Source organism: Scyliorhinus torazame, chromosome 16, assembly GCF_047496885.1.
Source record: "Scyliorhinus torazame isolate Kashiwa2021f chromosome 16, sScyTor2.1, whole genome shotgun sequence".
Classification (NCBI taxonomy): Eukaryota; Metazoa; Chordata; class Chondrichthyes; order Carcharhiniformes; family Scyliorhinidae; genus Scyliorhinus; species Scyliorhinus torazame.
The window spans coordinates 132,511,234-132,528,669 of NC_092722.1; the positions used below are offsets into that span (position 1 = coordinate 132,511,234).

General features: G+C 43.6%; 1 protein-coding gene across 2 annotated transcripts in view; it reads right to left on the bottom strand.

Annotated features, from left to right (window-relative positions):
- The window catches only part of btaf1 (BTAF1 RNA polymerase II, B-TFIID transcription factor-associated), a 232,324-nt gene that overhangs the window by 60,011 nt on the left and 154,877 nt on the right, over positions 1-17,436 (bottom strand). For both annotated transcript variants that reach the window (XM_072479095.1, XM_072479094.1), the window contains exons 25-28: positions 13,948-14,096; positions 1,078-1,230; positions 852-973; positions 587-754 (exon numbers count right to left, since the gene is read on the bottom strand). In XM_072479095.1, the coding sequence (XP_072335196.1) occupies positions 587-754; positions 852-973; positions 1,078-1,230; positions 13,948-14,096 (592 nt within the window). The remainder of the gene's footprint in view (positions 1-586; positions 755-851; positions 974-1,077; positions 1,231-13,947; positions 14,097-17,436) is intronic.

Sequence of the window (17,436 nt, forward strand, 5' to 3'; positions counted from 1 at the left end):
TCTCCATAATATACTTCTTGAACAACAATGCAATGTTAGTTCATTTAGAGCAGGAAAACATGTCATTCTTGGTCATTGTATTCAGTATTCCACAAAAAATATTAATCCTCATCTATGTTGAGAGTTGATTCCATCAGCTTACCTCAGCAACTGAAACTATGAAAGTGAATTGAATGGAATTGTCACTTGCAATGCTGGATAGCTCAACTTTAAAAAAATGCATGTGCAAATCAGATGGTGAAGAAATACAGAGTAAGGGAATCACCAAAACTTACTCAACATAGGTTGTGGTGGATAAGAGGAAGATGAACTGTGTCAGAAGATAGTTCTTGCCACCGCTTTACATATGAACATGGTATGTTTGTATGTAGAAGATAGTTCTTGCCTCAACTTTACACAAACTTGGTGTTCAACTGAGCATGATTGCCAAATCATAAGAAAGTTTTGGTTTGCTTGCAGTTAATTTGGAATGCATAATTGAATTGAACAGTAGCAACATTGTGGTTAGATTGGTGTTGATAACAAATTTATCACGCCAAAAACATTACATTGATTAATAATCACTACAGCTTAAAGAAAAACTTACCTAGCCCTCTCAGTGGGAGGTCCTGTATAGTGCAATGGATGCAATATTTCTTTAGAACAGAATTTCCCTACTTCATCTATCCAATGGCCAGTTAGTGTTGGAGGACATACTACTAAAGAAGGTAGAGGTGAACTGCGTTCTACCTGAGTTTTTGTGTACTCCTGAGTCCTGTGGAAATAGAGGTTGGTCATAACACTGCTAGTTTTTCACTAAATGAACAGCAAAAATTTACCAAATCTGTAGTAAATGATTTCCAGAATATTACCGGAGATAATGGTCTCCTGCAAGAATGCATATAGATTGCAAAGTTTTTCCCAGCCCCATGTCGTCACATAGTATGCCGTGGAGCTTGTATTTATTCAGAAATGCCAACCAGTTTACACCATCCTTCAAAGAAAAAACATATATGCAAAATAAAAATAAATATTCGGGCTCATAATTTCTCTTAAGATACTCACAAAATCAGTGATATTAAATTATAGATTGCCTACCTGCTGATATTTTCTAAGTTCAGCTTTGATAGAAACAGGAATTTTGTAATTTTCCAACTTTGTCCCATCTAATAACTGTTCCAAAAAGTGTCGCTCTCTTGCTTTCTGTTTAATCAATTCTTCTGACATATGAGGAGGATCTGGAATGCCAGCCTACAAAATTGAATGTGGTTTAAAATTAGTATTTTGCATACCATAATGGAACTAAACTTGCAAAGATCTCATTCCTTCAGAGTCCCACGGTGGAAGGTCAGTAAATACCCATCAAATACCATGGGAAAGATTAGCATGTACAATAAAAATATACAAACAATAATACCCATTTCTACTTTTACCTCGTGTATAATGTATTGGGGAACCATGAAGTTAAATCTGTAATTATCTGAACACTAGAAACAAAGTGTGTAAATGGAGTGATGTATGGGTTAAACTCTGACGTTAATCTCTGGGACCAAAGTTAAATCAATTGATGATGTAGGAATTTCTTCTGTTGGTTGCAATAGTCCTACAAAGTTGTCAACCATGGTTCACTGGTATCACCTTTGCTTCAGAGTCATAACATCTTAGGTTCAAGCCCCATTCCAGGGACAATAGCTCATGCTGTAGGTTTGATTCTGCAGTGTAGTACTGGGGAAGTCTCCCTGGTGTCGTGACTAATACATATCCTTCAATCAACTTCACAAGATCATTATCTCATTGCTGCTTGTGAGACTTTGCTGTGCACATATTGAGCTTCCCAGAAGTCATCATATATTTTTAATATTTTTGACAGTTTCATTATTCTTCCCAACTTCAGAACAAAAGAAAAGCATTTCAACAAATGTAAAATAAGCATTTTTTTCAGGAAAATGGTAGATGCAGAGAAGTTGAACTGAACTCCTGTCTAATCTTGGTTTGATCATACTTGGGGAGTATTGTGTAGAGCTCTGGTCGCCCGATCATAAAAAGGATACAGAGGCACTGGAAAGGTTACAAAAAAGATTTACAATGATATCATAACTGAGGTTATATCCACCCAGAAAGGATTGAATCAGGCTGAATATTTTCACTCTTGTAAAGTGAAGGCAGAGGTGGGACCAATAGAGGTCTTCAAAATCATGAAAAGGGTAGTCAGAGTGTGCTTCTACTTACGGGGAAAACCACAACTCGAGGTCATGGATATAGCCTCCAAGTTACCAAGAAACAAATAGGACATTGAGAACTCCTTTACACAGAGAATGCCAAGAATGTGGAATTTACAATCACAGGGAGTAGTCGAGGCAAACACTACAGATGTTTTACATAAGTTCTTCAGGGAGAAACGAATGGAGGGTCATACTGTCAGAGTTAGATGACGAAAGGTGGGTAGAGGTGCAAGTGAAGCATAAATACCATCATGGAACGATTCGGGTGAAAGGCATGGGGCTGGATTCTCCGTTTCTGAGAACAAGTGTTGACACAGGCGCAGAATTCATGGACTTCCACGACTGCAAAACTGGAGCCGCACTTGTACCGATTCTGCCGCTACTGTCAAGGGGCTAGCACCGGCAGCATGTGGAACACAATCTATTCCAATGAGAAAGAGTGTGGGATTCACTGGTTTCGCGATCGACACTTAGGAGGCTGACAAGCTGCATATACACACTTCACTCCCCACACATACACATCATGCCAGCCAACATAATGGCAGCAAGACGCTCAGCCCCAAGCTGCAAGGATGCCGAGCTGGTGACCCTCCTGGATCTGGTGGAGGAGGAGAGGCGGATGACATTGTACCCCGGCCAGGGACCACCTTCCCCAAGAGAAGGCCGCCAACAACTGACGGGTGGCGGCCAGGTGGGGGTGGGGGCCTTTGGCGGAGGTGGGGTGCTGGGGTGGGGGTCCCATACGGCCGGTGTCACTCTGCAGAACCAGGGGCCAAGGTTGGTGGTTAGGGGGGTGCGCTGCAAGATGGCTGTCAATCAGGCTGCAGCAATGGCGGTCCGTGACTGGACACTGCCCCAGCCCCATGCAGGGTCACCCCAACCACTGGGCCTGTTCTCCAGTCACCGCCCCCTCCCCAGACCTGGCAGGGCCCCCCTCCTCTACCCCCATCTCAGTCAGTGTCCGGCCCGATTTTTAAAAGCAGAAGTGAACCGCGCAGTCAGGCAGTCTGCCCATTGGAGGCGGAGAACCGCAAGACGCCCCGGAGAATACAAGGTCGGGCCCGCTAATGACATGCAAATGGTGTTTACTGTATGTGCATTTCAGACCACATTGACGCCACTGTCGAGGTGACGGAGAATTTCCATTTGACGTCAAATTGGCGTCCGCGCCTATTCTCCGCACAATCGCGTTTGTGATTTCAGCATCAGCCATCGGAGAATTCGCCCACGTTTTCTGCTGTACCTAGGTCATGGGAGGGAAAAGGGGAGAAGGCAGTGACATAATTGTATTGTCACGAGAACTAATAATTGAGAGACCCAGGACAATGCTCTGGGGACCTGGGTTTGAATCCAACCAGGGCAGAGGGTGATATTTGAATTCAATAAAATCTGCAATTAATAGTCTAATGATGACCATGAAACAGTCGATTGTTGTAAAAACCAAAGAACAAAAATCATGGAAATGTTCATCCTGGTACATTAAGTAACACTCAAGACTGGGTTATAGCTAACGTATATTTGCTGGTTCAATGCATCTAGTCATATTATGACTGAAATTGGTGCCAGCACTGGGTGTCTAAGTTGAGAACATTTTCTATTCCGCAACATTAAATCTTGCATGGTGGATGATTTAAAATTTGCCCCATCCTGCAAAATATCATGTTTTATATAGAAACGCAAGATGTTTGATTAGAGATTCATTTTACCTTCCAAACGCAAAAACTACAATTCTGATCAGTGCAGATATATTTTAATATGTTACTTCAGTAAAGACTAATCATTATTGCAAAACATCAATATCAGCTGGTAAGTGTTTGAAAAGCAAATTCTTGTACTCGCTTTGGCAGCACATATAATTGGAAAAGCAAACACTTTGTTCAAATTTATATCTGTAAATGTTAAGTCTGTAAAGAGTTAGTCAAGCAACAGCCTTACATTGTCTGGAAGGTATGCTTCCATGAGTATGACTATAGCTCTAATCCACTATCACCGTTCCAAGATAGATTTTATCCTACCGACAGCACAGACCAACCAGGGGTGGCGGCGCAGTGCCATACAGTCAGAAAGGAGGTGTCCTGGGAGTTCTCAACATCGACTCTGGACCCCATGATGTTTCATGGCATCAGGTAAACATGGGCAAGGAAACCAATCACCCATCCTCAGCTGATCAATCAGCACTCCTCCATGTTGAACATAACTTGGAGGAAGCACTGAGGGTGGCAAGGTACCAGAATGTACTCTGAGTGGGGGACTTCAATGTCCATCATCAAGAGTGGCTCGGCAGAACCATTACAGACCAGATCTTACTGATCCCCGCCCTGCCTGCGGACCCCCTATACATTTGGTCAGCCAAGCTTGGGTAGTGGAGCAATGGCACTGATCACCACCCTACCCGGGGATCCCACCCATTCTTGCCCTGCCGCGATACGCACCACCCCATGAACCAGGCAACCCTTCGGTTGCTATCCCCCCACATACTATTTACATGTAAGAAACACTTGGTTGGAAAAATAAGTTTGCAGAGGACGGAGAAATTTTCCGCCCACTCAGCCCATCGACCACAGGCTGTGAGAGTGCTCGCGCTGTGACACAGAATTTTTTGGGTTGTCTTGTCTCCGCAAATGGTTGTTTAACAAAAAAAAAAAAAGAGGGAGTCACATATGGTGACGATTATAATGTGAGAATTGACGTTAAAGAGACACAGACGGAAATACGAGATGTTAAACAACACCTTGATAACAGACACTATGCTTGTTCCCTTAGAGATACGAAGACACTTGATCGACGGTGATGGAAAACCAAAACAAGATGAAGACGACCCTGATGATCGGCATCATGATCGTCGCTGGAACAGTCCAGTTGCGCGCGTTACCCACTTCTACCCCCCCTCACAGGCCCTGAACACGACCACCCAACACAACACCTGCAGCCCGGACACTACACCGCACACACACCCAGCCACCGATACCCCCACATGGTGTGAGAACCTCATCAAGTGGTATTCACTGTCCGACACAGTGGAAGCCTTACTAGTAATAACCATATTGTACAGTGTCATTCAGACAATTAGATTACGGAAATGGAGGCGGAGAGCCTCCCGTCCCCCAGTATATACATTCAGAGCCCCTTTCCTCGGACACCAGCAGACCCCACACTCTTTCTGAACCTTTTCTTTAATAAATTCCGTGGTTGCTGTTTTGTGAATAAAGTTTATTTTTCCGTGCATGTAAGTCTCAGTGATAGGAAGAAATGCGATGCTGCTATCGGATATTTTTTGTATTGTAACACAAGTTTTGGATTGTAAATAGCAGCATGAGTGTAGTCTAGTTAAAGGCAGTTAGAGGTTCCCCTTTTACTGATTGTTAAATGGTCCCCGAGAGATTCTTAGATATGTGTTGTTTAGGGAAATTAGGTAAATGTTTTTGGACCCATAGGACAGAGTAGAATAGAACCTGTCCTTGGTTAAGGGTACCCGGCATCCCAAGAGAACGAAGAAGACCCAGTATGGTGATCCTTCACGCTTCGCTATGAGGATCAAGAGGACGGAGTGTAGCCATCTGGGATGGCCACTTCCAACTAAGTACAGAGCAACTCGCAAAGACTGATGGGTAAAATGGACAAGCCAAGAGTCAGGCAGGCTCAGAGCCTGAATGCATATTTGTCAGCAAATTCCAGACGGCATCGAAGCTCCGTCCCATTAGCATGTTAATCAGGCCGAGTAGCAGGTGATGGCCCGTCTCCCCCAACACAAAGGACTGGTACTCCAGCAACCGGGACAGTCCCAGACATTTCGGCGCCACTCCCTGTCCAAGGGAAACGAAAACGGGGTCAACGACCGCTTGGTATGCGCCCATCTATCCAAATCCCCGCTCACTTATTGGTTAAGGAATCGAACGGAGTGATCAGGGATCACCCAATTAGTAAGGCCCAGATCAAAGGACCGTCCAAAAGAGCGCAAAATCCCCCCCCCCCCACCCCCAGAGTATAAAGGAAGTGTTTGCCATACGTTCGCTCTCTTTTGGCCTTGGTACCCCAGTCATGGCCATTGCCAACTGCAGCAACACCAGAAGCAAGTTCGAGTTCAACGCCCACTACCAGACGGATGAGCCCAGCTGAGCAGCAGTTACCACTTCGAATCCAAGAGATCCAGAATTGAACAGCGGCCACTGTTTCCTGACTTAAACCGGGTGCCCGAAGTTAAGTACAGGTTGTCTTAGTAATAGGTGTAGTTGACTAGTAGTGTTTATGTTGCATGACTGATTGTATGTAAATAAAATACCCTTGACCTTGAACTAACTAACTGGTGTTTGGCTCTTTGATCGATAGCCGGTTGAAACTTGTGGTGGTATCATTCGAAACCTGGCGACTCTAAGCATTCGGATATAGACAATATAGAAAGAAGGCAAATCCACTGATTGCCCTAATTGGAACAGAGCCACAGAGAAGACCAAGTAGTAGAAATAAATCGACAACAAGAGAAAAACCTACCTGACCTTGTACTCCCCAAATCTACCTGTCGCAGATGCACCTGTCAATGACAGTATTGGGAGGAGTGACCACCAGGCAGTCCTTTGTGGAGACTAAAACCCATCTTCACATTGAGGATACACTCCGTTGTGTTATGTGGCACCATCACTATGCTAAATGAGACAGATTTTGAACAGACTTGGCAACTCAAAACTGGACATCCATAAGGCACGGTGGGCCATCTGCAGCAAAATTGTATGCAACCACAACCTATAACCTCATGGTCCAGCACATGTCCCACTCTACCATTGCCATCAAACAAGAGAATCAATTCTGGTTCAACGAAGAGCGCAGGAAGGCATGCCAAGTGCAGCACCAGGTATACCTAGTGAAGCTACAACATAGGACTACTTGCAAGCTAAACAGTGAAAGTAGCATGTGATCAGCGCAGCCAAGTGATCCCACCACAAACAGATCATGGTTGAGCTCTGTAGTCCTGCCACATCCAGTTCTGAATGGTGGTGAACATTGAAATAACTAAATGGAGAAGGCTCCACAAATATCCTTATTCTCATTGATGGGGGAGCCCAGTACATCAGTGCAAAAGGCAAAGCTGAAGCATATGCAAATATCTTCAGGCAGAAGTGCAAAGTGGATGATCTATCTCCGCCTCCTTCAGAGATCCTCAGCATCACAGTTGCTAGTTTTCAACCAATTTGATTTACTCCATGTGATATCATGAAATTGCTAAAGGCAGTGGATACTGCAAAGGCTATGAGCTCTGACAATATTCCAGCAATACTCCTGAACAATTGTGCGCCAGAACTAAGTGCATCCTTAGAGAAGCTGTTCCAGTACAGCTACAATACTGCCATCTCCCTGGCAATGCAGAAAGCTGCGCAGGTATGATCTGTCCATAAAATCTAATACAGCCAGTTATAGCCCCAACAGTCTACTCTTAATCATCAGCAAGGTGATGAAATGGGTCATCAGTAGTGCTATTTAATGGCACTTATGCAGCAATAACCTGCTCATATGGACCTTCAGCTTGGCTTTCACCGGGACCACTCCACTCCTGACCTTATTACATGGACAAAGCAACTGAACTCCAGAGGCTAGGTTAGAGAAACTGCCCTTGACATCAAGGCAGCATTTGACTGAGTGTGGCATCAAGGAGCTCCAGCAAAACTGGAGCCAATGGAAATCAGGGAAAACTCATCACTGGTTCAAGTCATACCTAGCAAAAAGGTAGATGGTTGTGGTTGTTGGAGGTCAATTATTTCAATCCCATCATTGCAGGTGTTCCTGAGGGTAGTGTCCCAGACCAAACCATCTTCAGCTGCTTCCTTCCAGCAGAATATCAGAAATGGGGACGTTCACTGATGATTGTGCAATTTTCAGCACCATTCACGATTCCTCAGATATTGAAGCAGTCCATGCAGCAAGACCTGGATAACATACAGGCTTGGGATGATAAGCGGCAAGTGACATTCGTGCCACACAAGTGCCAGGCAACGGCCATTTCCAAGAGAGAAAACAAATATCTCCACTGGTATTTAATGGCATTGCCATTGCTGAATCCCTCCACTATCAACATCTTGGGGGGTTATAATTGACCAGAAACTGAACTGGACTGGCCATATAAAGACTATGGACAAAATTCAGCGACCTTGCCGTGCCCGACGTGGGTGTCGGGACAAGGCCGTTGAATCTCATGAGAGGCCTCTTGCGAGATTCGCGACACTCGAAAAGTCCCGCAAGATTTAATGGCATCTTGCGAGACATCGTGATCTGGATCTTGCGGTCATGGGCGTAATCCAGATCAGCATATGCTCATTTAAATATAAATTCACCGGATTCAACGGCCGTGCCTGGGAGACCTTGCAAGGGCCCTGTTTAATAATGGTCCACACAAACTTGTACCAGTCGTAGCGGCACCTGGGGGGAAGGGGGGGGGGGGGGTCTTGCAGGCTATTGGAGACCCTCGGTAGTCAGGAACAGGGCAGGGTGGCGCCTGGGCATCTTGGTACTGCCAGCTTGGCACCAAGATGCACTGCAGCAACTCACCAAGGTACCTTTGACAGCACCTTCCAAACCCACATCCTCTATCACCTAGAAGGACTAGGACAACAGATGCATGTGAACACCATTCAAAGCTTCTCGCAAAGCCTTGCACCATCCCAACTTGGAAATAGATCACCGTTCTTTCACTGTCACTGGGTCAAAATGGTGTCATGAAGGGATGGTGTCAGGGGAGGGTTTCAGATTCCTGGTGCATTGGGACGGGTTCTGGGGGAGGTGGGACCTGTACAAACTGAACGGTTTATACCTGGGCAGGACTGGAACTGATGTCCTAGGGGGGCTGTTTGCTAGAGCGGTTGGGGAGTGTTTAAACTAATGTGGCAGGGGGATGGGAAACAATGCAGCAAGTCGGAAGGTAGTAAAACAAGGGCAGAAACAAAAGGCGGAAAGGGGCAAGTGTAAGGCAGAGAAGCCACAGTCAAAAATCAAAAAGGGCGACAGTACAAGGTACAGTAACTGAGGGCCCAGTAATACTTAAAGGAATAAAACGGTAAGTTAAAACATAAATGCAAAGCGAAGCGGCAGGTTGTTACATGAAGATATGGTACGAAGTCTTACAACACCAGGTTAAAGTCCAACAGGTTTGTTTCGATGTCAGTAGCTTTCGGTCGCATTCCTAGCATTATTTGGCATCTTTGAATTTGTCTATATATGTGTTTCTGGAACATACCTCTTCATTCACCTGAGGAAGGAGCAGCGCTCCGAAAGCTAGTGACATCGAAACAAACCTGTTGGACTTTAACCTGGTGTTGTAAGACTTCGTACTGTGCTCACCCCAGTCCAACGCCGGCATCTCCACATCATGAAGATATGGGTTCAACGACAAGGAAAATTTGGAGAAACATTAAGAGGAAAAATAACTACAGAGAGGTTACTGATCAAGGTGTTAAGATTCAAAACAGAGGTATAAAAGCCAACATAAGTGTACTTTACCTGAATGCTCTTGGTATTCGGAATAAGGTAAATGAGTTGATGGCGCAAATCATCGCGAATGACTATGGTTTAGTGGCCATTGCTGAAACATGGTTAAAGGATGGTCACGACTGGGAGTTAAATATCCAAGGGTATCAAACTATTCGGAAGAATCATAGAATTTACAGTGCAGAAGGAGGCCATTCGGCCCATCGAGTCTGCACTGGCTCTTGGAAAGAGCACCCTACCCAAGGTTTACACTTCCACCCTATCCCCATAACCCAGTAACCCCACCCAATACTAAGGGCAATTTTGGACACTAAGGGCAATTTAGCATGGCCAATCCACCTAACCTGTACATCTTTGGACTGTGGGAGGAAACTGGAGCACCCGGAGGAAACCCACGCACACACGGGTAGAATGTGCAGACTCCGCACAGACAGTAACCCAAGCCGGGAATCGAACCAGGGACCCTGGAGCTGTGAAGCAATGGTGCTATCCACAACGCTACTGTGCTGCGATGACATCCAGGCAATAGTAAGGGATGACATCGGTTCTATGGAGGATAAGGTTGAATCCATTTGGGTGGAAATCAAGAATAGTAAGGCGAAAAATTCACTGATAGGAGTAGTCTATAGGCCACCAAATAGTAACATTATGGTGGGGCAGGCAATAAACAAAGAAATAACTGACGCATGTAGAAATGGTACAGCAGTTATCATGGGGGATTTTAATCTACATGTCGATTGGATTAACCAGGTCGGTCAAGGCAGCCTTGAGGAGGAGTTTATAGAATGTATCTGCGATAGTTTCCTAGAACAGTATGTAATGGAACCTACGAGGGAACAAGCGGTCCTATATCTGGTCTTGTGTAATGAGACTGGATTGATTAATGATCTCATAGTTAGGGATCCTCTCGGAAGGAGCGAACATAATATGGTGGAATTTAAAATACAGATGGAGGGTGAGAAGGTAAAATCAAACACGACTGTTTTGTGCTTAAACAAAGGAGATTACAATGGGGTGAGAGAAGAGCAAAGGTAGACTGGGAGCAAAGACTTTATGGTGAAACAGTTGAGGAACAGTGGAGAACCTTCCAAGTGATTTTTCAGTGCTCAGCAAAGGTTTATACCAGCAAAAAGGAAGGACGGTAGAAAGAGGGAAAATCGACTGTGGATATCTATGGAAATAAGGGAGAGTATCAAATTGAGAGAAAAAGCATACAAAGTGGCAAAGATTAGTGGGAGACTAGAGGACTGGGAAATCTTTAGGGGGCAACAGAAAGCTACTAAAAAAGCTATAAAGGAGAGCAAGATAGATTATGAGAGTAAACTTGCTCAGAATATAAAAACAGACAGTAAAAGTTTCTACAAATATATAAAACAAAAAAGAGTGGCTAAGGTAAATATTGGTCCTTTAGAGGACGAGAAGGGAGATTTAATAATGGGACATGAGGAAATGGCTGAGGAACTGAACAGGTTTTTTGGGTCGGTGATGGGCAAGCTAATGGGGCTAAAGGTAGACAAGTCTCCTGGCCCTGATGGAATGCATCCCAGAGTGCTAAAAGAGATGGCAAGGGAAATTGCAAATGCACTAGTGATAATTTACCAAAATTCACTAGACTCTGGGGTGGTCCCGGTGGATTGGAAATTAGCAAACGTGACACCACTGTTTAAAAAAGGAGGTAGGCAGAAAGCGGGTAATTATAGGCCAGTTAGCTTAACTTCGGTAGTAGGGAAGATGCTGGAATCTATCATCAAGGAAGAAATAGCAAGGCATCTGGATGGAAATTGTCCCATTGGGCAGACGCAGCATGGGTTCATAAAGGGCAGGTCGTGCCTAACTAATTAAGTGTAATTTTTTGAGGGCATTACCAGTGCGGTAGATAACGGGGAGCCAATGGATGGGGTATATTTGGATTTCCAGAAAGCTTTTGACAAGGTGCCACACAAAAGATTGCTGCAGAAGATAAAGATGCATGGCATTAAGGATAAAGTAGTAGCATGGATAGAGGATTGGTTAATTAATAGAAAGCAAAGAGTGGGGATTAATGGGTGTTTCTCTGGTTGGCAATCAGTAGCTAGTGGTGTCCCTCAGGGTTCAGTGTTGGGCCCACAATTGTTCACAATTTACAGAGATGATTTGGAGTTGGGGACCAAGTGCAATGTGTCCAAGTTTGCAGACGACACTAAGATGAGTGGTGTAGCCACCTGGGTTGGCCACTTCCCGACTTAAAATGGAGAACCGCAAAGGCTGAAGGGAAATTCAGCCAACACAGGCAAAGACTAGCAAATACAGAAATCATGTGTATTGAAACCTGTAAGAAACCAGACAGCACTGAAACCAGCAGCCACCTGCATAGTAATGAGCAATTCCAAGGCACAATTGCAGCAGTTAAGGTGAATAAAGCCAAGCCAGACTCCTCGGCGCCAGCAGGAGCCAAGATAAAGGAAGGTCAACGGACATTTAGGGGCCGCCCAGCGATCAGGGAACAACTCCAGTATTGGAGAAATCGATCCAAGTGATCGGAACGCCGTCCAATCACTTGGAACCAGGTACGGGGTCCGCCCCGAAGGGCGGGAAGCCCCTGGGGACTATAAAGTAAAGCCCCCAAGTTCAAATTGTCCTTCTTTGGCAGGGTCACTCAGCAACTTGAATCAACCCGTGAGAGTGACCTGTCTAAGCTTCCGCATTAACCAAGTAAGTCTCCAGTCAACGCTCGCTACGAGATAGGCGCTCCTAGCTACAAGTCCATACCAGCTTTGGAATCCTGCAGACTCAGGACCTGAACGAAAGGCCATTTGTTCCCCAGACCTGGTGGGCCAGTCCAAAGCTAAGTATAGGCCTTTTAGTGATAGAGAATAGTCTATAAAGTAGAGTTTATGCATGAGTAGTGATTTACTGTGTATAATAAATGTGTTTTGATTTGAATCTTACTAATTGGTGTGTTGAGTTATTGATCAGTACTTGAACTTGAACCTCGTGGCGGTATCATAAAGATACCTGGCGACTCTCGAGCAAAGGTTATAAAACAGAGCAACTTGAACCAACCAAAAGTTAGCAACAGTGGTAAAGCAAAAAGTGCAGAGGATACCAGAAGTCTGCAGAAGGATTTGGATAGGTTAAGTGAATGGGCTAGGGTCTGGCAGATGGAATACAATGTTGACAAATGTGAGGTTATCCATTTTGGTAGGAATAATACCAAAAGGGATTATTATTTAAATGATAAAATATTAAAACATGCCGCTGTGCAGAGAGACCTGGGTGTGCTAGTGCATGAGTCACAAAAAGTTGGTTTACAGGTGTAACAGGTGATCAAGAAGGCAAATGGAATTTTGTCCTTCATTGCTAGAGGGATGGAGTTTAAGACGAGGGAGGTTATGCTGCAATTGTATAAGGTGTTAATGAGGCCACACCTGGAGTATTGTGTTCAGTTTTGGTCTCCTTACCGGAGAAAGGACGTACTGGCACTGGAGGGTGTGCAGAGGAGATTCACTAGGTTAATCCCAGAGCTGAAGGGTTGGATTACGAGAGGTTGACTAGACTGCACTCAACTATACTCGTTGGAATTTAGAAGGATGCGGGGGGGGGGGGGGGGGGGGGGGGGGTCTTATAGAAACATATAAAATTATGAAGGGAATAGATAGGATAGATGCGGGCAGGTTGTTTCCACTGGCGGGTAAAAGCAGAACTAGGGGGCATAGCCTCAAAATAAGGGGAAGTAGATTTAGAACTGAGCTTAGGAGGAATTTCTTCACCCAAAGGGTTGTGAATCTGTGGAATTCCTTGCCCAGTGAAGCAGTTGAGGCTCCTTCATTAAATGTTTTTAAAATAAAGATAGATAGTTTTTGAAGAATAAAGGGATTAAGGGTTTATGGTGTTCAGGCCGGAAAGTGGAGCTGTGTCCAAAAAAGATCAGCCATGATCTCATTGAATGGCGGAGCAGGCTCGAGGGGCCAGATGGCCTATTCCTGCTCCTAGTTCTTATGTTCTTAAAATCTTGGAAATCCCCCCCAACAACACGAAGTGTACCTACACCATATGGATTGCAGCAGTTCAAGAAGACTGCTCACCACCAGCTCCTCAAGAGCAATTAGGGACAGGTGGTAAAAATGCTGGGTTAACCAGCAATGCCCATGTCCTGTGAAAGATTTTTAAAAATAGTAACTCAGTTTAGCACTTGCAAAATTCACTCGACAGCTAGAATACACTGGACCAAGGGTTGTTCTTTGTGGCGTGCAATTTATATCGGCAGCTGCCAAATATACAACTTTTTAAAACTTACCTCAAGTGGCATTAACCTAATCAATGTTGCAAAGCACTGGGTAGCCATAAAACGAACACTATCTGTTTGGTCACTCATCCTGCCCAGGACAGGTACCACTAGCAGGACTATGTACGGGATGATATCTACATCAAGTTGCTCCATTATACCTGTAAATTTTTGTTAAGGAAGCTTTTTCTTCATTACCTAAAGCATTAGGCTACTGTTTAAAAAGTTAACTCCAATAATTAAAACAAAAGATCTGCCTGGATAGTTAAAATAGTTTCTGACACCCATAACAGGAGACTGGAGAAAACACTGATTCTTAATGTAAACCATAATTTTTAGTGTTGGGCATTCAGAGTAAAATCTTTGATTTCCTCCCCCTTTAGGTGGCAACAGTTAAATATGAATTTCACATTCATCCTAACAATTTGTTGTTTTGATAGGCCAGTAATTAAATTTATGTGGCGCACAGGGCACAAAAGAAAGGTTGATTTGTTGGTTGGTCTGGGCTGTCATTGCTTACAATGCAAAAATTATGGTCAAAACTTTTACTTACAAAGCAGAGAACAAAGGGAAATGCAATTGTTTTCTGATTGTACTTATGAACTGACATACGAAATAGGAGCAAACGTAGGCCATCCTGCCCTCGATCATTCAATAAGATCTTGGCTGATCTGTTTCGTGTTTTGAATTCCACATTCCCATCCACCCCCAATAATCATCGATTCCCTTGCCTAACAAGAATCTATCTCCATCTTAAAAATATTCAATTACCCCATCTCCACCATCTTCTGAAGCACGAGTTCCAAAGTCATACAATCATCAGAAAAAATCTCTCCTCACCTCTGTCCTTAAATGGCAACCCCAATTTTAAAACAATGCCTCCTAGTTCTAGACTCACCCACAAGAGGAAACATCCTTTCCACTGTTCAGGGTCTTATGTACTGGAACTTGTCACTACATTTCTAGCTAGCTTCCTATCATACGCTAATTTCTTTAGCTGATTAATCTTTTAGTCGTTCTCTGCCATTCTTTAGATTCTGACCAATCATCTGACCCTTCATTATTGTGTAGTTATATGTTTTTTCCTCAAATTTGATACTTTCCTTAACTTCTTTAGTTAACCACATCCACCCCTTAGAATTATTCTTTATAGTACAGACATGCTTATTCTGAGCATTCTGAAATATTCCCTTAGAAGTCCGCAACTGCTTATCTATTGATCTTTCGTCTAGTCTTGCATCCCAGTTCATTTCAGCTAGCTCATGCCCACATATATACCCTTATTTACATTTAAAATACTAGTTCTGGGTCCACTCTTCTTCTTTTAAAACTGGATGTAAAAATCCATCATATAGTGGTCGCTGCAACCTAGGACAGCCTTTACTCAGATCATTGATTAATCCTACCATATTATACAATACCAAGTGTAAATTTTCAGAACTACACTCTCCGGGGCAGCACGCGGCACAATGGTTAGCATTGCTACCTACGGCGCGGAGGACCCGGATTCGAATCCAGGCCCTGGGTCACTGTCCGTATGGAGCTTGCACATTCTCCCAGTGTCTGCATGGGTTTCACCCCCAAAATCCAAAGATGTGCAGGTTAGGTGGATTGGCCACACTAAATTGCCCCTTAATTGGCAAAAAATAATTGGGTACTCTAAATTAAAAAAAAAAAAAGAACTACTCTCTTTACATCAGATGACTTGTGCCTGGAATATATTAATTCAACCAGCACAGGGCGCCACTATTTGCCCCATCATGTCAATGTTGTTTTTTTCTCAGAGCTATCTGTATCCCAGTTAGTCCCATTGCCCTGCTCTTTTCCCATAGGTCTCCAAAGTTTTTCTCTTTAATTTTTAAAACAAATTTCTGGAAAAAAGACATATTTTGTAGAAGCTTCGTCTTGGACGCATCAGGGCATTTCACAAGAATACAAATGCAAGGGAGACAACAAATTTATATTGTATGAGAAAAGAGTACTTATTGGCTGGCAAGTAGACTCTCATTGGTAGAGGCATTGCCATAGAGAATGCACCAATGGATGGGAGTGGCAAAGCATTGTTCGCAATTTAAACCAGGCAGCTTGGTTGATTGGTCAAAGCAATGCTGAGCCAGCAACTGGCAATCATTTACTTTTTTTTGCTGAAACAGGTGCAAGGCATTGCTGAGCCAGCAAATGGCTGTCCCATATTTTGTTTTGCTGAAACACGTGTAATGTGTATACATGTTCCTTCTGTGATGAATGTAAGAAATTGGTATATAAAAGGTGTCATCCACCGGTGCATGGGTTTCCCGGTTTCAAGAGTGGAAATTCTCGTGACAACGGCGGGGGTAGGGAAATCCCGCCGGCAGGCCGCCTCCAGTAAATCCCACCTATAATGTTTTAAAAGCCTGGTTAGGGTGTGTATGCATCTGCTGCAGTAATTTAAAAAAAACTTCTAGACTTTGTGGCTGCAAAAGGTACAATTAAGATGTCATAAAAGCAAGAGCATCATTCTTTCGAGCCATGCTTATGTTTATAAGGAGAGACCTAATGAAAGTTTGTTATGATTTATGGGAAGTAAAAAATTAGAGTGTTAAACTTAAGTAGGTCATGGGATTAGAATGGAATAAAGGTGGTGCAAGTAATGAGAGGAGACAGGTCTGTCGCAGTCAGTTTTCGTTTGTTCAGCTTTTGCAGAAGGCGTCAGATTCAGCGTTAATCCGAGACCGGTTCTGCAGGCAGTTTATTGAAAGGATCTCGCTCTTGAAGCAGTCTTTCAAAGACTCTTCTACCCAGAGAACGGCAAGTAATCCTGTGTTTGCTAACTTTTAAGTAGTTTTTAACCAAGTGTTTCATTTTATTGTTAAGCATTGTTTAACTGATAATTGTAAGCTATATTTCTGTGAGGTTAAGGTAGTTTAATATTGTGTTAATAATAAAATTTGCTTAAATATACCATATCCCTATTTATGCTTGGAATCACTCCTGGGGTGAAGTATCCTTTCCTCACAGTTTTGCAAATTTAAAAAAGTGATTGGAGGTCCTATCTGGTATCCTAGAAAATGTTAGGGTCTGATCCAGGATCGCAATACTTCTGTCTGCAAAGAGCAGGGCCATGTGTATTAATATATGGAGCTCTGCTCTTTTCAGACAGAAGGAACATGTACACACATTGTAACCCTTTCTATTTCTTATCTACATGCTAGCCCTTGGGTGACATCATCTGAAATCACCGCTTAGTTTTCACAAGTATGTTAACGACACCAAACTCTACCTCACAATCCACCGCTTTAGAGTTTTCCACTGTATCCATCACCCTGTACCATACAAGCAGAAATTTCCTCAACTAAATAAGCCAATGTCCTACTCAAAACTCAATTTTGGAACTACTGGCTCCATCCCTCTTCCTGGTAACTGAGAGAATAAATCAAATTGTTTGCAATCTTTGTATCAAACTTGATCCAAAGATGAGCTTAAAACTATTTATCTGCACCATCATTAAGACCACTCATTTCC